Source organism: Xenopus tropicalis, chromosome 9 (genome assembly GCF_000004195.4).
Source record: "Xenopus tropicalis strain Nigerian chromosome 9, UCB_Xtro_10.0, whole genome shotgun sequence".
NCBI classification, from domain to species: domain Eukaryota; kingdom Metazoa; phylum Chordata; class Amphibia; order Anura; family Pipidae; genus Xenopus; species Xenopus tropicalis.
In genome coordinates, this window is record NC_030685.2 from 86,836,602 (window position 1) to 86,862,303 (window position 25,702).

Here is a 25,702-nt window from a genome sequence, read left to right on the forward strand (position 1 = left end):
GTCACATGACATAAACCCATTATCACCCCACCTTGATCTCATACATGAATGGTGATGGCCAAAGTATAGCCATGCTTGAATGAGCAGGAGGGCCCACTGGGAGTTGTTCTGGTACCCTATTGGGCCAGTCCAACACTACACGTACTGTATTGTCTAAGGAAAACAAAATGGCACCTCGCTCAATATCCATATATGAACAGAAGGATCATGTGTAGAGCCGCCAAACCACTTAATTCAGCAGATACAGAAATATAATGTCGCAACATTTATATTCTTGACAAATTCTGATTGGTTGCTATGGGTAGCTATGCTGCACAGTGAAGCACTAGGGGCCTTTAGTGACTTTTTTAGCCACCTAGAAGCAAAACACAGAGAAATGCAGTCTGGCATTGTTGGAATATTTTAATACTCCCCCCCCCCCACCAAGAGCAAACACACCCTACAGGTGTAACTTCACCACAACACTCATAGCGAGGGGCACCACCGTGTCTGTAGAACATTATCTCCTATGTAACAGTGGCATTTATTGGCCGACGAGCCACCAGTCATGTGGCAACCCCAACTCAGCACCCAGCAAGGGCCTTCCTCTGTCAGTGGGATGCTGGGAGTTGTAAAGCAATAACATTTGGAGAAGCAAGGTTGCCGGCGACTTTGCCTCTAGGCATCATGGAATGGATTGTTAGGCAAAGCCCCTTGAGCAACCTTCAGTAGATACACAATTGTATAATGTCTCTCTGTGTTCCAAACAGGTAAAGCTACCAAAAAAGACTTGAGGTGGAAGCTAAATGCCTCTTGTGTCATTAACTAAGCGACAGGGTTAGGGCTAGGGTTAGGGCTAGGGTTAGGTTTAGGGCTAGGGTTAGGGTTAGGGCTAGGGTCAGGGCTAGGGTCAGGGCTAGGGTTAGGGCTAGGGTTAGGGCTAGGGTTAGGGCTAGGGCTAGGGTTAGGGCTAGGGTCAGGGCTAGGGCTAGGGTTAGGGTTAGGGCTAGGGTTAGGACTAGGGTTAGGGCTAGGTTTAGGCCTAGGGCTAAGGTTAGGGCTAGGGTTAGGGCTAGGGTTAGGGCTAAGGTTAGGGCTAGGGTTAGGGCTAGGGTTAGCTTTAGGGCTAGGGTTAGGGCTAGGGCTAGGGTTAGGGCTAGGGTTAGGTTTAGGGCTAGGGCTAGGGTTAGGGCTAGGGTTAGGGCTAGGGTTAGGGCTAGGGTTAGGGCTAGGGTTAGGGCTAGGGTTAGGTTTAGGGCTAGGCTTAGTGCTAGGGTTAGGGCTAGGGTTAGGGCTAGGGTTAGGTTAGGGCAAGGGTTAGGGCTAGGGTTATGGCTAGGTTTACGGCAAGGTTAGGGTTAGGGTATGGGCTAGAGTTAGGGCTAGGTTTAGGGCTAGGGTTAGGGCTAGGGTTAGGGCTAGGGTTAGGGCTAGGGTTAGGGCTAGGGTTAGGGCTAGGGTTAGGGCTAGGGCTAGGGTTAGGGCTAGGGTTAGGGCTAGGGTTAGGGCTAGGGTTAGGTTAGGGCAAGGGTTAGGGCTAGGGTTAGGGCTAGGTTTACGGCAAGGTTAGGGTTAGGGCTAGGGTTAGGTCATCAAGAATGATTTAAGAACCTAAAGTGAAATGAATGTCTGTAAAGGTTTAGTTATCTCCATCATTACTTCGCCTTGGGCACATCTCGTTGGCTTGCCTTGGGCACATAGTCACCTTGTTGGCTGCTTTGGGCACATTGTCCCCCTTTGCACCTACACAGCGCATCTCCAAAGCCCATTGTATTCCTGTGAGTCTGAATAAAGTCTTCCCTGAGCCACTCATAGTGCTTTTTGGGGATGAGTGTTGGCAGCTGTCAATCCGTTAAAGAAAACCAAACAGAAAATGGACTTGGGGCGCAGCGGAGCCTTCGGATCAGATGAAATATTCCTTCTTGGTTTCATCAATGGCCTCCTGGAGCGAGGGGTCATTCTTCAGGGCTGCGTCGGCATTTTCTGCAAATTCGGTGCCCTTGGCCTCGTTGGTGTGGTACGTGCCCTTATCACGGTATCGATAGCGAAGCACCACGACCAGCAGGCAGATAAGGACTACGATGACAGCGGCCACCACGCCTGTTGGGGAAAAGGACGGGAAACTTCCAGTCAACATACAATGGACCCAAACTCTTACCGGTCATTTATATTCCTACTCACTGCCCTCGGGCCTATACACATCTGTCTTCTTAAATGTTCCAGACCTTTCCAGACAGCAGCGCTCTAAATAAACCATTGAGTTAAAGGGTAACTGATCCTGCCGTGGCTAGGATAGGTGCAACTGCATAGAAATAAGGTGGCCCTCAAAGACCCAAGAACCTAACTCTTAGCAACGTGTTGACTTGTGCCCTCAATTACTCTCCAGCTTGAGATGGGTTAGGGTGCCACCCATATGCCCCCACCCACCCCCTGCTGAGTACAAACACCGCTCTATACAGAGAGAGGGGTTATTGGTTATTTGGCCTAGGAATACATGCATATTGAATTGGGGCAAAGTACAAAAAATGAGTCGTTTGTCCCCATTTGCCCTGTTTTTGTTCTGATTTTCCTTCCTTTTCTTCCCTTTTTGCCCCCCATTGGGGTTTAGTTGATACAATTATATTATCATAGTGAGGATATGGCTTCTTACCTCCAATAATGGCTGCATTCATTCCCCCTCCGTTCTCTCCGGCTGTGAATGAATCAGAAGAACATTCATTTACATTAAATATCAACATTGGGTGCAAGAAAACTGCCTGTAAGTCCTGGTCAATAACGTAACCGACCCCAGAGGAGCACAGAGTAATGCCCATCTTGGGATCCGCCTCCCTCATCAGGCCAATATTTGCTTTCGTTGTTTGATGATGGAGGCCCTAAGACTTTTATTAAATTGCTTTCAAACCAAATATAAGAGAAAGAAGAGTATATCCCATCCACTGACATTCCTCCTCCTTCTCCTCCGCTACCACCCTGCTGGTAGAATTCCCTGGTGCTGCAAGTTGTGGAGGCAAAACCAAATCCTAGTCTACCTATGCCAACCACTATTGTGCCTAAATGGCCAATTATATACAGTATATAAATATATATATGTTACAAACCTACCAAACAAGGTAGAACTATAATTTTTCCATTTATTTGGTCCAACAAAAATCCCACTATAAGGTATTACACACACTAAGCAGAACCCATGGAGGACTTGGTACCTACCTTCTCCAAGGGGTGCTTTACTCGTCTCGGTTACGCCAGGGGTATCTGTAAAATAAAGACAATGATGGTAGAAAGTGCAAGAAGATGAAACTCATTTCCCCACTGATTACGTTAGTGGGGTCCAAGGAGGAGACACCCCTTCCAATAGAAAATTCCATCTCCCTACACTCCGACATACCCTGTGTACCCCAATCCCTGGTTTATAATATAGGCCAATCAGTGGAGGAGCAAAGGAAGTGCCGAAGTGGGTAAATCAAGAACCGATATCACAGCAAAGGTTTACATTTTTGACAATAATAATTCGGGGTTCGTTTAGAACCCAACAATGATCTCAAAGTCATCTCGTCCCGACCTCTCTTGGTTCTTCCATTTGGTCACTTCCCAACCGAGACTTTGATGTTTGTCAGTGTGGATTTGGGGCTCTTGGATTGGTTTTTAGTTCCACGTTGGCCCAACCTCTTTGGTTCCTCCAACGTCCTGGGTCACTGGTGAGGCCAATCCTGGCAGGTCTAGAACAATGGGCAGATGGGCCTCACTGCACAAATCCTACCACTCTGGTCACATGATCCCAGCAGTATTGAGCTTGGCTATTACCCTTGTAATAGGTTGTATCCTGTTGGTGGAGGTGGGGGTTGAGAACTTTTTTGGTTAGGGGGTTCTTATTACTCCTCTGTGTATTTATACCAGTCTGTAGTGTAACATCCCAGGGAGCAAACCCAGTGGTTGCTGGGGGGGCCTTTGGGACAGGGGGGGCCAGACCGTGCGGTTTGCTTCCACAATTTTACATGGAAATTTGTGCTCCTCACCGGCTCCTAGGTGGGATAATGGGTGGGGAGTAAGGATTTATGGGTGAGTGTGGGTGGGGGGGGGGTAGGGAACACGCAGGGTCGGATTGAGGGGTGAAGGGCCCACCGAGCTCCCACAATCCCACAATCCGCCGGCCGCGTCCCCTAACCCCCCCCTGCAGGGGCCCCCCTAACCCCCCTCACAGGGCCCCCCACCCAACATCCTCCCCTGAGCGTGTAAATTAAACGCATCAGGGGAGGAGCAGTCAGGCAGGGGGAGCGCCGGCAAGGGTCGGGTCTGGGCCACCGGGGCCCACTAGAGCCGGGGCCCACCGGGGTTTTCCTGGTGTCCCATTGGCCCAGTCCGACTCTGAGAACGCGTCAGGGCGAGGGACAAGTTTGAAGAATTTGTTGGCAGGGGGGCCCCGGCCTAGAGTAGTTACACCGCGGGTAGTTTTGTCCATTTAGATTAATTCCAATTGGCACAGAGCGGCCATAATGGCTAAGCTGTAAATAAATAACTGTATTATACCCTTAATTATTACTGAAATTCTGTTTCCAATGGACCCACCCTGTGTCATAAATATTGTTGTGCCATTTTTATCTTGAATAAACACAATAAATTGCCACAGGCAGGGGGGTAACTACAGAGGGAGCAGGGGGGCCCAAATTATATAGCAATTTCCATATATATCTTCCCCTCCTGTATCGGTTACTGATTGCTTTATATGTTACTCCTTGTAGAGTGTAAGCTCTTTGGGGCAGGGCTCTCTTCACCTCCTGTATCGGTTACTGATTGCTTTATATGTTACTCCTTGTAGAGTGTAAGCTCTTTTGGCAGGGCTCCCTTCCCCTCCTGTATCGGTTACTGATTGCTTTATATGTTACTCCTTGTAGAGTGTAAGCTCTTTGGGGCAGGGCTCCCTTCCCCTCTTGTATCGGTTACTGATTGCTTTATATGTTACTCCTTGTAGAGTGTAAGCTCTTTGGGGCAGGGCTCTCTTCCCCTCTTGTATCGGTTACTGATTGCTTTATATGTTACTCCTTGTAGAGTGTAAGCTCTTTTGGGCAGGGCTCTCTTCCCCTCCTGTATCGGTTATTGATTGCTTTATATGTTACTCCTTGTAGAGTGTAAGCTCTTTGGGGCAGGGCTCTCTTCCCCTCCTGTATCGGTTACTGATTGCTTTATATGTTACTCCTTGTAGAGTGTAAGCTCTTTGGGGCAGGGCTCTCTTCCCCTCCTGTATCGGTTACTGATTGCTTTATATGTTACTCCTTGTAGATTGTAAGCTCTTTGGGGCAGGGCTCTCTTCCCCTCCTGTATCGGTTATTGATTGCTTTATATGTTACTCCTTGTAGAGTGTAAGCTCTTTGGGGCAGGGCTCTCTTCCCCTCCTGTATCGATTACTGATTGCTTTATATGTTACTCCTTGTAGATTGTAAGCTCTTTGGGGCAGGGCTCTCTTCCCCTCTTGTATTGGTTACTGATTGCTTTATATGTTACTCCTTGTAGAGTGTAAGCTCTTTGGGGCAGGGCTCTCTTCCCCTCTTGTATTGGTTACTGATTGCTTTATATGTTACTCCTTGTAGAGTGTAAGCTCTTTTGGGCAGGGCTCCCTTCCCCTCCTGTATCGGTTACTGATTGCTTTATATGTTACTCCTTGTAGAGTGTAAGCTCTTTGGGGCAGGGCTCCCTTCCCCTCCTGTATCGGTTACTGATTGCTTTATATGTTACTCCTTGTAGAGTGTAAGCTCTTTGGGGCAGGGCTCTCTTCCCCTCTTGTATCGGTTACTGATTGCTTTATATGTTACTCCTTGTAGATTGTAAGCTCTTTGGGGCAGGGCTCTCTTGCTAAATATATTCTGTCAACTTGAAAGATTCCCCCCGAGTGTCAGATCTGACAGGGAAGTCCCACTAAAGTTGCGCTCAATCCGCCGACGTCGGGCGATCAAAGCCGCGTCAGACATGAGAGAATCGGACCAATGGGTCCCCGTTCCCTGTCTATCAGACCTGGCGCTGTCACCGCCGTCTCTCTGTCCTTAGGCTCTGCCAGTCGCTCAGATACCCCGGGGGGCATTTGCCATTGTCATCCCTGGCGCGGGCAGAGCCGGCGGCGCCCACTTCGGCAGAGAAGTCGCTATTAATCGGTAAACGTTACACAGAGTCGGAACATGAAGGAGGTTTTTCCCCTTTATCTCTGGAGATGGGAATTGTAACAAATTGGGTTTGTTCTGTCTCTCCAACCGCTGTCAGGAATCAGACTCTGCTTTAGAGCAGCAATTACCCCCAGCGCTAACGGCTAAAGGGGATATTAACCCAAATATATAGTTATGTCTAACAGTCTTATTCTGAGCAACTTTATTATTATCAACATTTATTTATAAAACATATCCCGCAGCGCTGTACAATAAGTGGGTTTCATACATTGGGCATACAGAGTAACATATAAAGCAATCAGTAACCGATACAGGAGGGGAAGGGAGCCCTGCCCAAAAGAGCTTACACTCTACAAGGAGTAACATATAAAGCAATCAGTAACCGATACAGGAGGGGAAGGGAGCCCTGCCCAAAAGAGCTTACACTCTACAAGGAGTAACATATAAAGCAATCAGTAACCGATACAAGAGGGGAAGGGAGCCCTGCCCCAAAGAGCTTACACTCTACAAGGAGTAACATATAAAGCAATCAGTAACCGATACAGGAGGGGAAGAGAGCCCTGCCCCAAAGAGCTTACACTCTACAAGGAGTAACATATAAAGCAATCAGTAACCGATACAGGAGGGGAAGAGAGCCCTGCCCCAAAGAGCTTACACTCTACAAGGAGTAACATATAAAGCAATCAGTAACCGATACAGGAGGGGAAGAGAGCCCTGCCCCAAAGAGCTTACACTCTACAAGGAGTAACATATAAAGCAATCAGTAACCGATACAGGAGGGGAAGAGAGCCCTGCCCCAAAGAGCTTACACTCTACAAGGAGTAACATATAAAGCAATCAGTAACCGATACAGGAGGGGAAGAGAGCCCTGCCCAAAAGAGCTTACACTCTACAAGGAGTAACATATAAAGCAATCAGTAACCGATACAGGAGGGGAAGGGAGCCCTGCCCAAAAGAGCTTACACTCTACAAGGAGTAACATATAAAGCAATCAGTAACCGATACAAGAGGGGAAGAGAGCCCTGCCCCAAAGAGCTTACACTCTACAAGGAGTAACATATAAAGCAATCAGTAACCGATACAGGAGGGGAAAAGAGCCCTGCCCAAAAGAGCTTACACTCTACAAGGAGTAACATATAAAGCAATCAGTAACCGATACAGGAGGTGAAGAGAGCCCTGCCCCAAAGAGCTTACAATCTACAAGGAGTAACATATAAAGCAATCAGTAACCGATACAAGAGGGGAAGAGAGCCCTGCCCAAAAAAGCTTACAATCTACAAGGAGTAACATATAAAGCAATCAGTAACCGATACAAGAGGTGAAGAGAGCCCTGCCCCAAAGAGCTTACAATCTACAAGGAGTAACATATAAAGCAATCAGTAACCGATACAAGAGGGGAAGAGAGCCCTGCCCAAAAGAGCTTACAATCTACAAGGAGTAACATATAAAGCAATCAGTAACCGATACAAGAGGAGAAGAGAGCCCTGCCCAAAAGAGCTTACAATCTACAAGCAACTCCCCAATACCCATTCATTCCTCATTCTCACTGGGTTTATAGTTATGTGTAACTGTCACTGTGTCTGTCCCTTTCCCTTCCCTGCACTGCTGGTTCTGACTCCTGATACAACTCCCCAATATCCATTCATCCCTCATTCTCACTGGGTTTATAGTTATGTGTAACTGTCACTGTGTCTGTCCCTTTCCCTTCCCTGCACTGCTGGTTCTGACTCCTGATACAACTCCCCAATATCCATTCATCCCTCATTCTCACTGGGTTTATAGTTATGTGTAACTGTCACTGTGTCTGTCCCTTTCCCTTCCCTGCACTGCTGGTTCTGACTCCTGATACAACTCCCCAATTCCCATTCATCCCTCATTCTGCACCTGGGCAGTAACCCATGGCAACCAAGCAGATGATTGCTTTCAGTGTTCAGCCTGCAGCTGGCTGGAAAAAATATATCCACTGATGTTTGTTTTCTGTGCTCTGAAACTGGGAAGATTTCCTATAGACCTATATTAGTGATCACCAAGCGTTGTTATGTGGATGGGAACTTCTAACCAGAGGTGGGGAATTTATCACAGAGGCTCAGATCCTCCATCTCTGTGTCATCTGCATTATACACTGATAGTGTTGGAAGGGTTACTGCCTGCCCTGCTCTCATTTCCCTACAGAAATAGGGGTTGGTAGCACTAGGTAGGTACCTAATATATAGGGGCAGAGACAGGGGAAAGTGTTGGAAGGGTTACTGCCTGCCCTGCTCTCATTTCCCTACAGAAATAGGGGTTGGTAGCACTAGGTAGGTACCTAATATATAGGGGCAGAGACAGGGGAAAGTGTTGGAAGGGTTACTGCCTGCCCTGCTCTCATTTCCCTACAGAAATAGGGGTTGGTAGCACTAGGTAGGTACCTAATATATAGGGGCAGAGACAGGGGAAAGTGTTGGAAGGGTTACTGCCTGCCCTGCTCTCATTTCCCTACAGAAATAGGGGTTGGTAGCATTAGGTAGGTACCTAATATATAGGGACAGAGACAGGGGAAAGTGTTGGAAGGGTTACTGCCTGCCCTGCTCTCATTTCCCTACAGAAATAGGGGTTGGTAGCACTAGGTAGGTACCTAATATATAGGGGCAGAGACAGGGGAAAGTGTTGGAAGGGTTACTGCCTGCCCTGCTCTCATTTCCCTACAGAAATAGGGGTTGGTAGCACTAGGTAGGTACCTAATATATAGGGGCAGAGACAGGGGAAAGTGTTGGAAGGGTTACTGCCTGCTCTGCTCTCATTTCCCTACAGAAATAGGGGTTGGTAGCACTAGGTAGGTACCTAATATATAGGGGCAGAGACAGGGGAAAGTGTTGGAAGGGTTACTGCCTGCCCTGCTCTCATTTCCCTACAGAAATAGGGGTTGGTAGCACTAGGTAGGTACCTAATATATAGGGGCAGAGACAGGGGAAAGTGTTGGAAGGGTTACTGCCTGCTCTGCTCTCATTTCCCTACAGAAATAGGGGTTGGTAGCACTAGGTAGGTACCTAATATATAGGGGCAGAGACAGGGGAAAGTGTTGGAAGGGTTACTGCCTGCCCTGCTCTCATTTCCCTACAGAAATAGGGGTTGGTAGCACTAGGTAGGTACCTAATATATAGGGGCAGAGACAGGGGAAAGTGTTGGAAGGGTTACTGTCTGCCCTGCTCTCATTTCCCTACAGAAATAGGGGTTGGTAGCACTAGGTAGGTACCTAATATATAGGGGCAGAGACAGGGGAAAGTGTTGGAAGGGTTACTGCCTGCCCTGCTCTCATTTCCCTACAGAAATAGGGGTTGGTAGCACTAGGTAGGTACCTAATATATAGGGGCAGAGACAGGGGAAAGTGTTGGAAGGGTTACTGCCTGCTCTGCTCTCATTTCCCTACAGAAATAGGGGTTGGTAGCACTAGGTAGGTACCTAATATATAGGGGCAGAGACAGGGGAAAGTGTTGGAAGGGTTACTGCCTGCCCTGCTCTCATTTCCTCCCATTTTGCCTCCCAGCAGAGTTAAAAGACACAAAGTTACTGTGAGGAAAGAAAGAAAACACTAAGCGTTGGGCGGATCGGATGGGTCGGCTGGTTCTGCTCTTATCTCTGGGAGAACAGATTAACATTGAGAAAGGAAATGTTACAAAATATCATTAAAAACATCCTCGGAACAAGTTCCATGGAGACAGTGGGAAAACGATGAGACACAGGGGGCAGCGGGTCGGACATGTGTTTGTGGCCCCTTATCGGGCCCTTCCTGCCCCCCCAGGGCTGGGACCCTCCCCGGCACCTCCTGTACATCGCTGATAACAGCTCAGCTCCTCCTCGGGATTTATCTCTGCCGCTTGGAATGAAATTCTTGCCTCTCAGATAAGAGCCCGTGTTAAATTCCTGACGCTCCAGCGGCGCAGCCCCAGCGAGGGGCAGATATCACTGGGGGGGGGGGGGTATTAGCTGACAATGGAAACTGAGACTAAAAGAAGATTTCAAACAAACATATTTCCCCCATCCTGGAAATCAATGGGTTAAGCCCTAGTCACTTGTTAACTTTTAGTAGGTTATAGAATGGCTAATTCTAAGCAACTTTTCAATTGGTCTTCATTATTTTGACTTTTGAATTATTTCCCTTCTTCTTCTTTAGAATCTTTGCAGCTTTCAAATGGGGGTCACTGACCCCGGCAACCAAACCCTATTGCTCTGTGAGGCTCCAGTTTTATTATTATTGTTACTTTTTATTCCTTATCTTTCTAATTAGACCCCTCCTCTATTCCTGTTTCTGGCTCTCTTTCAAACCACTGTCTGGTTGCTAGGTTAAACTGGACCCTAGCAACCAATTTGAACCCTTTACATTAACTTTTAGTATGTTATAGAATGCCCTATTCCTAGCAGCATTGCAGTTTATTATTATTATTGAATTATTTGCCTTTTTCTTCTGACTCTTTGCAGCTTTCAAATGGGGGTCACTGACCCCGGCAGCCAAACCCTATTGCTCTGTGAGGCTCCAGTTTTATTGATATTGTTACTTTTTATTCCTTATCTTTCTATCCAGGCCTCTCCTGCTCACATATCAGTCACTCTCTCAAACCACTCCCTGGTTGCTAAGCTAATTTGGACCCTAACAACCACCCTGCAAACTGGAGAGTTGCTGAACAGTTATTGAAATAATTAAAAAAAACTACACATAATAAACAATAAAGACCAATTGCAAATTGTCTCAGAATATTATTATAGTTTGTGAATTATTTGCCTTCTTCTTGTAACTCTTTCCAGCTTTCAAATGGGGGTCACTGACCCCGGCAGCCAAACCCTATTGCTCTGTGAGGCTCCAGTTTTATTGTTATTGTTACTTTTCAGTCCTTCTCTTTCTATTCAGCCCCTCCCCTATTCATATACCAGTGTCTCATTCAAACCACTCCTTGGTTGCTAAGGTAATTTGGGCCCTAGCAACCGAATAGCTGCTGAAACTGCAAACTGCAGAGCTGCTGAACAAAAAGTGAAAAAACTACAAATAATAAAAAATGAAGACCAATTGCAAATAGTCTCAGAATATCACTCTCTATATCATATTAAAAGTTAACTCAAAGGTGAACAACCCCCTTTTAAAGGGGAAATGAAGGAAAATACAACTTTCCAATATACATTCATGACATGATTTTGCAGTTATGTGTAAAGGGAATTGCTATTGAAACCATGTCTGTGGTTCTGACTCTCGAAACAAAGTAGCAGTAGCGGTTCTGCTATTCAGCTAACGGCTGCTCCGTTGTTTCAGGAGTCAGAACCAGCAGTGCAAAGTATATAAACAGCCAGACAGATACTTGTGGGTCATTTAGGAAATAAAATAGCCTATGCCAAGCTCTTGTATTTTGCCCATAATGTGCCCATTGTGTCTATTAATGAGACACAGGGGGGCACCCATATCACTATAGGCACATTTTGCCCATACCATGAAATCAAGGAGCAGTTATGTAGGAATTCTGGGTAAAATGTTGCATTGTGGGAAAGCGACTAAAAGGGTAAGTAATGACTTTGCCCTCCCAGTTCTTTACTCCGTCTCAGTGAAACCTCTGGGCACGGTGTCCTGCTCCGCCGGCATTAATTGAATTTACTCTATTAATTTCATGAACTAATGGAAAAAAGCCCCCCGGGGGTTCCATGTATTTTGCAAAAGGCTTCGAAGGTTGGAAATGGACCCCCCCATGGTGGGTATGTGCCAGGCTGAGCTTTAGGGTATAATCTGAAGAATCCATGCCCTTCCATTGGGTTGAATGGCAATAGCCGGGCCCTGCCTGCCTGTCATTGTGGGTACGGAACCTTCCCGACCAATAACCCACAGCCTGGGTAACATGGGGTTAAAGCGACATCTGATCACTCTATGTATGTGTAACATGTGCCCTGCCTGGGGCTATTAAAAAGAATTAAGGTTTATAGTAAACGGCTTTAATTATGAATAAGGGAGGGTAATGTGAATGAATTAACCCCCCCAATGTGATCAGTCACGAGTTTGTGTAATAGGGATAGTGAGCTCAGCCCCTCCCCCCCCGGCCAAATGTACATTATACATAGTGTGTCCAACCCGCCCATATATTTATACATACAGAGAAGGAATGTTCTGGGCACACAATAAGCTGTACCCCCATACTGTACTGTCTAAGGGAAACACTATGGCACCTCCTACCCATATGTATAAATACAAATATACAGAGAAGGAATGTTCTGGGCACACAATAAGCTGTACCCCTATACTGTACTGTCTAAGGGAAACACTATGGCACCCCCTACCCATATGTATAAATACAAATATACAGAGAAGGAATGTTCTGGGCACACAATAAGCTGTACCCCCATACTGTACTGTCTAAGGGAAACACTATGGCACCTCCTACCCATATGTATAAATACAAATATACAGAGAAGGAATGTTCTGGGCACACAATAAGCTGTACCCCCATACTGTACTGTCTAAGGGAAACACTATGGCACCCCCTACCCATATGTATAAATATAAATATACAGAGAGGGAATGTTCTGGGCACACAATAAGCTGTACCCCCATACTGTACTGTCTAAGGGAAACACTATGGCACCTCCTACCCATATGTATAAATACAAATATACAGAGAGGGAATGTTCTGGGCACACAATAACCTGTACCCCCATACTGTACTGTCTAAGGGAAACACTATGGCACCCCCTTCCCATATGTATAAATACAAATATACAGAGAAGGAATGTTCTGGGCACACAATAAGCTGTACCCCCATACAGTACTGTCTAAGGGAAACACTATGGCACCTCCTACCCATATGTATAAATACAAATATACAGAGAGGGAATGTTCTGGGCACACAATAACCTGTACCCCCATACTGTACTGTCTAAGGGAAACACTATGGCACCCCCTTCCCATATGTATAAATACAAATATACAGAGAAGGAATGTTCTGGGCACACAATAAGCTGTACCCCCATACAGTACTGTCTAAGGGAAACACTATGGCACCCCCTACCCATATGAATAAATACAAATATACAGAGAAGGAATGTTCTGGGCACACAATAAGCTGTACCCCCATACTGTACTGTCTAAGGGAAACACTATGGCACCTCCTACCCATATGTATAAATACAAATATACAGAGAAGGAATGTTCTGGGCACACAATAAGCTGTACCCCCATACTGTACTGTCTAAGGGAAACACTATGGCACCCCCTACCCATATGTATAAATACAAATATACAGAGAAGGAATGTTCTGGGCACACAATAAGCTGTACCCCCATACTGTACTGTCTAAGGGAAACACTATGGCACCTCCTACCCATATGTATTGGGGGATAAGTGTGTGGGTTAGTGCAGCCCCAGTGGGTTTGCGTGCAGGACTGGGACAGACTGGGACAGACTGGGGCAGGATGCAGGGATATCCTGTTTGTATTAGCGGCAGTATGGGCTGCCAGGCCATTACAGGACAGATGGGAAGCTAATTGAGTGTGATGTGAGCCACTTCAGAACACAATACAGGGAGGGGGATCGCCCCAGGACTGCTGTATAATAGCGCAGCATACGGCAGCTGGCCGAGGCTTCCATTCATCTATCTTCAGTGGGTGCTCACAATACATTTCCATTCTTCTCGGAAACTCAACTCATCTGAGCTATGGGCTTTGTTTTACAGCTGCTGTGGGACCGCAACTCCCAGCATCCCCAGCCAGGTAGCAGCAGCTGTTGGGGCATCTTGTAGATTGTAGTTTGGGAGCAGCTTATACGTCTCTCGAGATCACTACAATAGCAGAAAGTGAGGTCACATCTGTCACAGAGACTGGTACTGCATTAATCCTGATGCAGACTGCACTAGTTTCTATGCTGCCATGGAATATGAATGTGAATAGCATGTGTATTGTGCCTGTTATATTGTACAGTATATATTCTGTATATTGTGACTTTTATATTGTATATATACTGTATATAGGGGCAGCAGCCCAGAATCAGCAGAAAGGAAGATGGGGGGCTACTGGGGGCATCTTCAGGGTCACAGATCCTCCCTACTGTGCATACTGGGGCAAAGACAGAAGAAGGAAGAGGATTGTTGTCTTGTATCTGCCCTGGCTCTCTTTCTGGCCTGACATACTATCTGGTTATTGGGGTCACTGACCCCAGCAACCAAAAGAAGAAGGAAATGCATTTTTAACTTCACTGTAACTTTTATTAATTATGTTTGGGCAGTGGCAGATATAAACAATGCAAAAACCATAGACTGTAACTGGAGGAAGTTACAGGGGGAGGGACTGGGAGTCTGTGACTCAAGCAGTGGGTGGGACTAGAACAGTCTGATGGAAGTTACAGGGGGAGGGACTGGGAGTCTGTGACTCAAGCAGTGGGTGGGACTAGAACATTCTGATGGAAGTTACAGGGGGAGGGACTGGGAGTCTGTGACTCAAGCAGTGGGTGGGACTAGAACACTCTGATGAAAGTTACAGGGGGAGGGACTGGGAGTCTGTGACTCAAGCAGTGGGTGGGACTAGAACACTCTGATGAAAGTTACAGGGGGAGGGACTGGGAGTCTGTGGCTCAAGCAGTGGGTGGGACTAGAACAGTCTGATGGAAGTTACAGGGGGAGGGACTGGGAGTCTGTGACTCAAGCAGTGGGTGGGACTAGAACAGTCTGATGAAAGTTACAGGGGGAGGGACTGGGAGTCTGTGACTCAAGCAGTGGGTGGGACTAGAACAGTCTGATGGAAACTTAAAGGGGAGGGGCAGGGAGTTTGCAACTGAAACAATGGAAGGGTCTAGAACGTCTAGAACAGCAGTTCTCAACCTGTGACTCGGGACCCCTTTGGGGGTCAAACGACCCTTTCACAGGGGTTGCCTCAGACCATTGGAAAACACATATTTCCGATGGTCTTAAGAATAATTTTATGGTTGGGGGTCACGGCATTAGGAAGGTTGGGAACCACTGGTCTAGAACATTCTGAAGGAAGCTACAGGGGGAGGGACTGGGAGTCTGTGACTCAAGCAGTGGGTGGGACTAGAACACTCTGAAGGAAGCGTAAAGGGGAGGGGCAGGGAGTTTGTAATGGAAACAATGGAAGGGTCTAGAACATTATGATGGGAGCTACAAGGGGAGGGACTTGGAGTCTGTGACTCACACAGGTGGTGGGAGGGTCATTGAGTCAGTGGGGCTTATTTATAAACACTGAGCAAATTTACACCTGGGCAGTTAACCAATCAGATGTTTGCTTTCACTATCCTACCTGCAGCTGGCTTAAATTCCAATCATTGATTGGTTACTATGGGTTGCTGTCCAGGAGCAAATTTGCCCATTGTTTTTAAATGAGCCCTAGTAACTCAAGCAGGGGGTGGGACTAGAACAGCTTAATGGGGAGGGGCAGGGAGTCAGTGACTCAATCAGTGGGTGGGAAGAGAATGATCTGGCAGTTTATGGGGGGGGCAGGGAGTCTGTAACTGAAACTGAGGGTGGAACTAAAACACTCTGATGGCAGATTACAGGGGGAGGGGCAAGAAATCTGTAATTAAAGAAGTGGGTGGGGCTAGAACATGCTGAAGGCAACTTATGGGGGGACAGGGACTATATAGAGAGATATCATTAATTGTTTAGAGTTCTTTTATGAAGTCCAAAAGTGACAAAACAATATACATATATACACACACATAGCAACACAGTAGCTGAGGCTGAAATAAGACACAAGTCCATCAGGTTCAAAGTATTTGAGTGAAACCTGCCTCGCTACTAGTTGCTTCAGAGTAGTAAGTAACGGAGTATCAATTAGCAGCCGATTACATTGGTTTAGACTAATTAACACTTAACTAACGATACCCCTACTTCTCTGTCTGTGAATGATCAAAGAAAAGAACTTGTTGCTGGAGTCATAACCCCCCCCAGTAGGTTCCATGCCCTGAGCCCACCCCCCCGGTAGGTTCCATGCCCTGAGCCCCCCCCAGTAGGTTCCATGCCCAGAGCCCCCCCCCCAGTAGGTTCCATGCCCTGAGCCCACCCCCCCCCGGTAGGTTCCATGCCCTGAGCCCCCCCCAGTAGGTTCCATGCCCTGAGCCCCCCCCCAGTAGGTTCCATGCCCAGAGCCCCCCCCCAGTAGGTTCCATGCCCTGAGCCCCCCCTTCGGTAGGTTCCATGCCCTGAGCCCCCCCCCAGTAGGTTCCATGCCTTGAGCCCCCCTTCGGTAGGTTCCATGCCCTGAGCCCCCCCCCCCAGTAGGTTCCATGCCTTGAGCCCCCCCTTCGGTAGGTTCCATGCCCTGAGCCCACCCCCCCAGTAGGTTCCATGCCCTGAATCCCCCCCATTCCCAAGTCATACACTTCATTAGAGAACTTTATGCCCCCCGGGGCGGGGGGGGGGGGTAAGGCAATACTCACTTGGCGTGGTGGTGAAGTTACTCATCCTCACTTTCTCGGGGGGCACAACTTGGGCACTGGGGCTTCTGCGGGGGACGTTTCTCCCAATATCTGTTGGGCAGATCCACTAGCAGACACCCCCGGCTGCTTTCTGACCCTCTCTCTCTCTCTCTCTGTCTCTCTCTCTGTCTCTCTCTCTGTCTCTCTCTCTCCGAAATGGAAAACTGTCAGACAGTTGCACATGGCCCAGGAGGGAGGGGCTAGAACTGTGCAGATAACAGGAACTGGGCTTGTGAGTGGCGTTTCCCCTGCTATCTGCCGCCCTGGGGGCTGCTCTCTCCAGATACCGGGGGGCCTGGGGGCAATACAGTTCTGCGATATAAACTCCCTGGGTGGATAGATCAGATTTAGCATTGTAACTGGGGCAAAGTCACTTTTTAAAGGGGAAATTGACCCAAAAACTTTTATGTAGTGCGAAAGAAAATGTCATTCTAAGCAACTTTCCACGATACACGAAATAACCAATGGGTTTAAAGTTATTTGTAATTGCTCTTTCCTTGTTCTCCTGGTTGGGAAACAATGTAGAAAAAGAGCTGATTGTGTCAGGAGTCGGAACCAGACGGCAGGAAGGGCTGGAAAGGGTTAAGGAATGTATATTGGAAATGTAGAATTGTATTTTATTTCAATAGGCAGAAAAAAACACATTTCCCCTTTAAAGTAAGTTTAGGGGGAAGAATAGTGTTTTCCTTGTAATAATAAGTAAGTAATAGCTGCCTGCTGATTGGTTGCCATTGGATACTAGACCTCTCATCAGAACATTTTGGGTTTCGTTGTTCCGTTCTATCGGATTCGTGTAGGAAACAAATAACAGACACAAAGCAAAACCCAATAAAGTAACAAACAGGGGATGTTTCCCTTGGAATGTGGGCGGGGAGATTTCTGCCCAATAAGACGCAGAGAGGAAATGTTAAAAACAGAGGTTCCTGTAAGCGCCGGCGAGTGGCGTGTGGGCCCCCGAGTGAGAGGGGCCCCCGGGAACCACAGGAAGGGCGGGTGGGGGATTGTTGTGTGTGTATTAGTGTATATATATATGTGTGTGTGTGTGTGTATATATATATATGTGTGTGTGTATATATATATATATATGTGTGTGTGTATTAGTGTATATATATATATATATATGTGTGTGTGTATTAGTGTATATATATATATATGTGTGTGTGTATTAGTGTATATATATATATATGTGTGTGTGTGTGTATTAGTGTATATATATATATATACAGTATATATATGTGTGTGTGTATATATATATATATATGTGTGTGTGTATTAGTGTATATATATATATGTGTGTGTGTATTAGTGTATATATATATATATATATGTGTGTGTGTATTAGCGTATATATATATATGTGTGTGTGTGTATTAGTGTATATATATGTGTGTGTGTGTGTATATATATATAAGTGTGTATATGTGTGTGTGTGTGTGTGTATATATATATATGTGTGTGTGTGTGTATATATATATATATGTGTGTGTGTGTGTATATATATATATGTGTGTGTGTGTGTGTGTATCAGTGTATATATATATATATATATATAAGTGTGTATATAAGTGAGTAGGGCAGGGTAAGTTAGCCTGGGGGCAGTTTGTATATGGGGAACCCCGGGGCTGGGAGGGCTGATGATGTGAGCGCACCAATCCCCTTACACCTACTAATAATACTCACTGATACCCACCGACAGCTGCCCCCGGCTTAACCCTCTCACTGCCAGGCAGTTATCTGTAGGGAGAGTCAGTAGGAATGTCAGGCCTCCCAGCAATGCAGCTGTGTGTCTGGCCTGTGTCTGCTAAATCTATCTATCATCTATCTACCTATCCATCTATCTATCCATCTATCTATCTATCTATCTATCTATTTACCTATCCATCTATCTATCAATCAATCTATCATCTATCTATCTATCTATCTATCTATTTACCTATCCATCTATCTATCAATCAATCTATCTATCTATTTACCTATCCATCTATCTATCCATCTATCTATCTATCTATCTATCTATCTATCTATCTATCTATCTATCAATCAATCAATCTATCTATCTATCTATCTATCTATTTACCTATCCATCTATCTATCAATCTATCTATCTATTTACCTATCCATCTATCTATCTATCTATCTATCAATCATCTATCTATTTATCTATCTGTCTATCATATTACCTATCTATTTTATCTATCTATCTATCTCTTTTATCTATTTGATCTATCTATCTATCTATATATCTATCTATCTATTATCTATCTATCTGATGTCTGATAGGGGTCTGTCTGCTAAATCTATCGTTCTATCTATCTATCTATCTATCTATCTATCTATATATCATCTATCTATTTATCTATCTATCTGTCTATCATATTACCTATCTATTTTATCTATCTATCTCTTTTATCTATTTGATCTATCTATCTATCTATCTATCTATCTATCTGATGTCTGATAGGGGTCTGTCTATCTATCCTACCCTCTTCCCAACCCCCTTTTGCAGTGAAGAAAACAAAAGCCCCAGACTGAAGGCTGAAGCTGGGGGCAGATAATGGCAGTAACCCTTTATATGTGATACAGGAAGCGCTATATAAAGTTACTGCCCCTTTAAATTGCCCGGGAGCCTCCGCTTTTGTCGCAATAAGAATTTTGAGCCCACAATCCAGGGTCTCCCCTAGGGCCCAGTCCCAACTGCTTTTCCCGTTATGTAAGTGGGTGGGAGAGCGCTGGCCGGGGATATTTTGGCTCCTATGGCCGGAGGGTCCTGCCAAGGCATCTGCATTCCCCGAGCAGTTGGAAGAGTCAGGGAACCTTCGGGGAGCGGCAGAACCTGGAAATATCCGGGGTTTCTTGTTTCACTTCTCACTCCCAACAGGTGCGGGGGGGGGGGGGGCTGCGAGTGTCCAGAATGTGCCGATCCCAACCCTCCTGTACAGACCCTGTGACATTCAGGCCAAACGCCCATCATTTATTCCCTTGTCCGTCCGCCCAGAAATGTGCATTGGCCGGTATAAAAGCATTTGGCCTTGTCCCTTTATATGGTCATGGAACTCCTCTGTGACTTATAATATCCTTATATGTTACACTAGGGGGTACTTTATTCACTATATATTATAAGGAACTCCTCGGGGGCTTATAATATCCCTATATGTTACAATAGGGGGTACTTTATTCGCTATATATTATAAGGAACTCCTCGGGGACTTATAATATCCCTATATGTTACAATAGGGGCACTTTATTCACTATATATTATAAGGAACTCCTCGGGGACTTATAATATCCCTATATGTTACAATAGGGGGCACTTTATTCACTATATATTATAAGGAACCCCTCGGGGGCTTATAATATCCCTATATGTTACAATAGGGGGTACTTTATTCACTATATATTATAAGGAACTCCTCGGGGGCTTATAATATCCCTATATTTACAATAGGGGGTACTTTATTCACTATATATTATAAGGAACTCCTCGGGGCTTATAATATCCCTATATGTTACAATAGGGGGTCTTTATTCACTATATATTATAAGGAACTCCTCGGGGGCTTATAATATCCCTATATGTTACAATAGGGGGTACTTTATTCACTATATATTATAAGGAACTCCTCGGGGGCTTATAATATCCCTATATGTTACAATAGGGGGCACTTTATTCACTATATATTATAAGGAACTCCTCGGGGGCTTATAATATCCCTATATGTTACAATAGGGGGCACTTTATTCACTATATATTATAAGGAACTCCTCGGGGGCTTATAATATCCCTATATGTTACAATAGGGGGGCACTTTATTCACTATATATTATAAGGAACTCCTCGGGGGCTTATAATATCCCTATATGTTACAATAGGGGGCACTTTATTCACTATATATTATAAGGAACTCCTCGGGGGCTTATAATATCCCTATATGTTACAATAGGGGGCACTTTATTCACTATATATTATAAGGAACTCCTCGGGGGCTTATAATATCCCTATATGTTACAATAGGGGGTACTTTATTCACTGTATATTATAAGGAACTCCTCGGGGGCTTATAATATCCCTATATGTTACAATAGGGGGCACTTTATTCACTATATATTATAAGGAACTCCTCGGGGACTTATAATATCCCTATATGTTACAATAGGGGGTACTTTATTCACTATATATTATAAGGAACTCCTCGGGGACTTATAATATCCCTATATGTTACAATAGGGGGTACAATGAGAGAATTGCAGAGACAGAAAGACAGAGGGACTGATTATAACAACTGTTACTGTAAATAATAACAAATGTCAGTACTTTATAACTGTGACCTCTGTCCCTTTCCTGCCCCGTTAGAGTGAAAGCCCCTTGGCCGATGTGAGACGGGGGGGATTCTCACAGACAGATACTACATATCTGCCCCAGCTCCCTGCTGGGGGGGGAAAGCTCTGAGGGGGGTGTCAGTTTCATGAAATGCTGTATAATTACATGACACAGTGTTTAGCGCTCAGCTGGATTGTCTAATGGGATTTACCAACACTTTCAGCTATTGGGCCAGGGGCCGCCGGGGGTCGGGCTAATAAGTCCCACGGGCAGCGCTCAGGGATTAATCTCTTTTAATTATAATTCCGTAATATGAGATGTAACATAGGGAACAGTGCTGGCCAGGTATTTGGCCTTTTTATTGTACAACTGATTTATTGTATCAATCACTTTTTTCTATTTTCTATTTCCCCTTATTTCCATCCCTTTGTCCCCTTTCCCATTATTTCCCTTTTCTTTTCCCTAATTTCCTTCCCTTTCCTCTTCTTTCCTTCCCTTTCCTTTTCTTTCCTCTCCTTTCCTTTTCTTTCCTTTCCTTTTCTTTTCTTTCCTTTCCTTTTCTTTCCTTTCCTGTCCTTTCCTTTCCTTCCCTTTTCTTTCCTTCCCTTTCCTTTTCTTTCCTCTCCTTTCCTTTTCTTTCCTTCCCTTTCCTTTTCTTTCCTCTCCTTTCCTTTTCTTTCCTTTCCTTTTCTTTTCTTTCCTTTCCTTTTCTTTCCTTTCCTGTCCTTTCCTTTCCTTCCCTTTCCTCTTCTTTCCTTCCCTTTCCTTTTCTTTCCTCTCCTTTCCTTTTCTTTCCTTTCCTTTTCTTTTCTTTCCTTTCCTTTTCTTTCCTTTCCTGTCCTTTCCTTTCCTTCCCTTTCCTCTTCTTTCCTTCCCTTTCCTTTTCTTTCCTCTCCTTTCCTTTTCTTTCCTTTCCTTTTCTTTTCTTTCCTTTCCTTTTCTTTCCTTTCCTGTCCTTTCCTTTCCTTCCCTTTCCTTTTCTTCCTCTCCTTTCCTTTTCTTTCCTTTCCTTTTCTTTTCTTTCCTTTCCTTTCTTTCCTTTCCTGTCCTTTCTTTCCTTCCCTTTCCTCTTCTTTCCTTCCCTTTCCTTTTCTTTCCTCTCCTTTCCTTTTCTTTCCTTTCCTTTTCTTTTCTTTCCTTTCCTTTCTTTCCTTTCCTGTCCTTTCCTTTCCTTTCCTTCCCTTTCCTTTTCTTTCCTTCCCTTTCCTTTTCTTTCCTCTCCTTTCCTTTTCTTTCCTTCCCTTTCCTTTTCTTTCCTCTCCTTTCCTTTTCTTTCCTTTCCTTTTCTTTTCTTTCCTTTCCTTTTCTTTCCTTTCCTGTCCTTTCCTTTCCTTCCCTTTCCTCTTCTTTCCTTCCCTTTCCTTTTCTTTCCTCTCCTTTCCTTTTCTTTCCTTTCCTTTTCTTTTCTTTCCTTTCCTTTTCTTTCCTTTCCTGTCCTTTCCTTTCCTTTCCTTCCCTTTCCTTTTCTTTCCTCTCCTTTCCTTTTCTTTCCTTTCCTTTCCTTTTCTTTCCTTTCCTGTCCTTTCCTTTCCTTCCCTTTCCTCTTCTTTCCTTCCCTTTCCTTTTCTTTCCTCTCCTTTCCTTCACTTTCCTTTTCTTTCCTTTCCTTTCCTTTCCTTCCCTTGTGTGTAGGCGCCATCTCAGTGCATTGTGCCTGAGTCTGAGCTTTCAGCCAGCGCTACCCATTAGAACTGCTTTCAGCTAACCTATTGTTTCTCCTACTCCCATGTAACTGGAGGAGTCCCAAGCCAGACTTGGATTTCTTACTATTGAGTGCTATTCTGATACCTACTGGGAGCTGCTATCTTGCTCCCTTCCCATTGTTCTGCTGATCGGCTGCTGGGGGTGAGGGGGGGGGGATATCACTCCAACTTGCAGCGCAGCAGTAAAGTGTGCCTGAGTCTGAGCTTTCAGCCAGCGCTTCACATTAGAACTGCTTTCAGCTAAACTATTGTTTCTCCTACTCCCATGTAACTGGAGGAGTCCCAAGCCGGACTTGGATTTCTTACTATTGAGTGCTATTCTGATACCTACCGGGAGCTGCTATTTTGCTCCCTTCCCATTGTTCTGCTGATCGGCTGCTGGCGGGAGGGGATATCACTCCAACTTGCAGCGCAGCAGTAAAGTGTGCCTGAGTCTGAGATTTCAGCCAGCGCTACACATTAGAACTGCTTTCAGCTAACCTATTGTTTCTCCTACTCCCATGTAACTGGAGGAGTCCCAAGCCGGACTTGGATTTCTTACTATTGAGTGCTATTCTGATACCTACTGGGAGCTGCTATCTTGCTCCCTTCCCATTGTTCTGCTGATCGGCTGCTGGGGGGGAGGAGGGGTGACCCTATTGAGTACATTGGCCCTATCAGTGTGGGACTGGGCATCCTACTACAAGTTATCGTTACTGTCCCTTTAATAGACCCAGGCGCGGCGGCCCTGACAGGCAGCATTAAGATCCCTTCCCATATCAGCTGTCTCTGTCGGACGGAGTTTTATCCCGGATTCTCTTTTCTCAGCACCTTTTATCTACTGACTCCCAGATCTTAGGAGCTATTTTTATTCCCATTTCCCTTCCTCACCTCCCAGTGCTCCCGGCCAACTGGCTAATACTCTCCTGACCTTGGGAACCCGCAATAACAGGGGCCTAATATATCTGTCTTCTCTTTACACTTTGTGATCTTAACCTTTTTTGCAAATGTAATGGCTGATAAAAGCAGCATCTGTCTGGCTATATTCCCTGCACTGCTGGTTGTGACTCCTGAAACAATATAGCAGGCCAGCAGATCTCGAGGAGAACTGACTCCTGTTCCATTGTTTCAAGAGTCAAAACCAGGGAACGGAAATGCTAATGCCAAACATGGCCGGATTCTGCACCGGTATAAATATGACAAGAGAAGTTCCCCTTTAAAGCTTGTGTGAAAAATATTAAAAACTCATAAAAGGCCCTGGTTTTCAAAATAAAACTTTATCTTTGATCTTTCTGTTTAGGTTTTATTTCCCATTTCATTTTGAGTTCATTTTCACCCTTTGTTAGGGTCTGAGATGGTCCCTTTTCATCAAAGAATATTAATTACTGGTTTAACTAAGGTTTAATTCTAAGGGAAAAATATAAAATAAGTGTAAAAATAATATTCGTACGTGCGCAGACATGGCTTTAACGAGATAATGAGATAAATAACAGATGTTGTCATCTCTCTAAAGGTCTCATATACGTAACCTTGTGTTTCTATGCAAAGGCCAAGGAGAGCAACAGTCTCAGATGCCCCTTTCCCCCCCCCACCCACCCTTACCAGCTGTTTGTGTAACAATAAATATATAGCGAGGAGAGATATAGGAATTTAATGGTAAGAATTTGATTTCCCTACAAGATAAACTAAAACACTAAACACCAAAAAGCATTCTTACAATGTTAATTTATAGGGGAACTTAAACCAAGGGAAGTGTTGGAAGGGTTACTGCCTGCTCTGCTCTCATTTCCCTACAGAAATAGGGGTTGGTAGCACTAGGTAGGTACCTAATATATAGAGGCAGAGACAGGGGAAAGTGTTGGAAGGGTTACTGCCTGCCCTGCTCTCATTTCCCTACAGAAATAGGGGTTGGTAGCACTAGGTAGGTACCTAATATATAGGGGCAGAGACAGGGGAAAGTGTTGGAAGGGTTACTGCCTGCCCTGCTCTCATTTCCCTACAGAAATAGGGGTTGGTAGCACTAGGTAGGTACCTAATATATAGGGGCAGAGACAGGGGAAAGTGTTGGAAGGGTTACTGCCTGCCCTGCTCTCATTTCCCTACAGAAATAGGGGTTGCTAGCACTAGGTAGGTACCTAATATATAGGGGCAGAGACAGGGGAAAGTGTTGGAAGGGTTACTGCCTGCCCTGCTCTCATTTCCCTACAGAAATAGGGGTTGGTAGCACTAGGTAGGTACCTAATATATAGGGGCAGAGACAGGGGAAAGTGTTGGAAGGGTTACTGCCTGCCCTGCTCTCATTTCCCTACAGAAATAGGGGTTGGTAGCACTAGGTAGGTACCTAATATATAGGGGCAGAGACAGGGGAAAGTGTTGGAAGGGTTACTGCCTGCCCTGCTCTCATTTCCCTACAGAAATAGGGGTTGGTAGCACTAGGTAGGTACCTAATATATAGGGGCAGAGACAGGGGAAAGTGTTGGAAGGGTTACTGCCTGCCCTGCTCTCATTTCCCTACAGAAATAGGGGTTGGTAGCACTAGGTAGGTGCCTAATATATAGTAATTGGCAGTGGGATGTTCTGTTATTTCCTGGTTTTTGGTGCCAGTTTCATGGTTACATTTTTTGGTTAGAATGTTCCCAGAGAAAAGTGAAAGCATTTGGCCCCTTTACCCCTCACAGCGGCACATTATGCCCCAGGTCTCAGCTCAAAGTCACTGCCGTTGTTCTCAGAATGGCTGATTAGCAGGGGCGCAATAAATAAAAGCAAAATAAAATGAGGGAGTGCAGGCTGGGTATTAGGGCCAATATGTTAGTTTTACAGCCTCACCGAGACTTTTATAGGTCGTTCTGGCCGCCGTATATCATAAAGCTGTTAGGGGCGCTGACAGTTACTGAGTATTTGATTCCTGGTGCAGCTGAGACGGACTCACCGACTCCTCATCCCTTATTCACTGTGGTCACAAAGATACAAAGGGGCGACCACTGCGTCCTCTCCTGACAACTCAATGCAGTTAAATATTACACCTTGCATTCAATAGATAGGGATGAGATAGCTGAGAATTGGCTAAATATCTCTTCCAACACTTTCCCCTGTCTCTGCCCCTATATATTAGGTACCTACCTAGTGCTACCAACCCCTATTT

At 45.4% G+C, this 25,702-nt stretch overlaps 1 protein-coding gene across 1 annotated transcript; it reads right to left on the reverse strand.

Moving 5' to 3' along the window:
* Nucleotides 1–1,491: 1,491 nt before the first annotated feature.
* Nucleotides 1,492–16,705, reverse strand: gypc (glycophorin C (Gerbich blood group)). The gene is made up of 4 exons (XM_031893557.1): nucleotides 16,522–16,705; nucleotides 3,187–3,231; nucleotides 2,630–2,671; nucleotides 1,492–2,079 (listed from the first exon to the last, which is right to left on the reverse strand). The coding sequence occupies exons 1-4, from the start codon at nucleotides 16,544–16,546 to the stop codon at nucleotides 1,883–1,885; spliced, it is 309 nt and encodes a 102-aa protein (XP_031749417.1). The 5' UTR covers nucleotides 16,547–16,705; the 3' UTR covers nucleotides 1,492–1,882.
* Between the last annotated feature and the right edge of the window lie 8,997 nt (nucleotides 16,706–25,702).

Coding starts and splice junctions, on each gene's coding strand:
- gypc (XM_031893557.1), bottom strand. CDS start 16,546: ATGAGTAACTTCACCACCACGCCAA. Junction 3,232..16,521: donor TAACTTCACCACCACGCCAA/GTGAGTATTGCC, acceptor TTTATTTTACAG/ATACCCCTGGCGTAACCGAG. Junction 2,672..3,186: donor TAAAGCACCCCTTGGAGAAG/GTAGGTACCAAG, acceptor ATTCATTCACAG/CCGGAGAGAACGGAGGGGGA.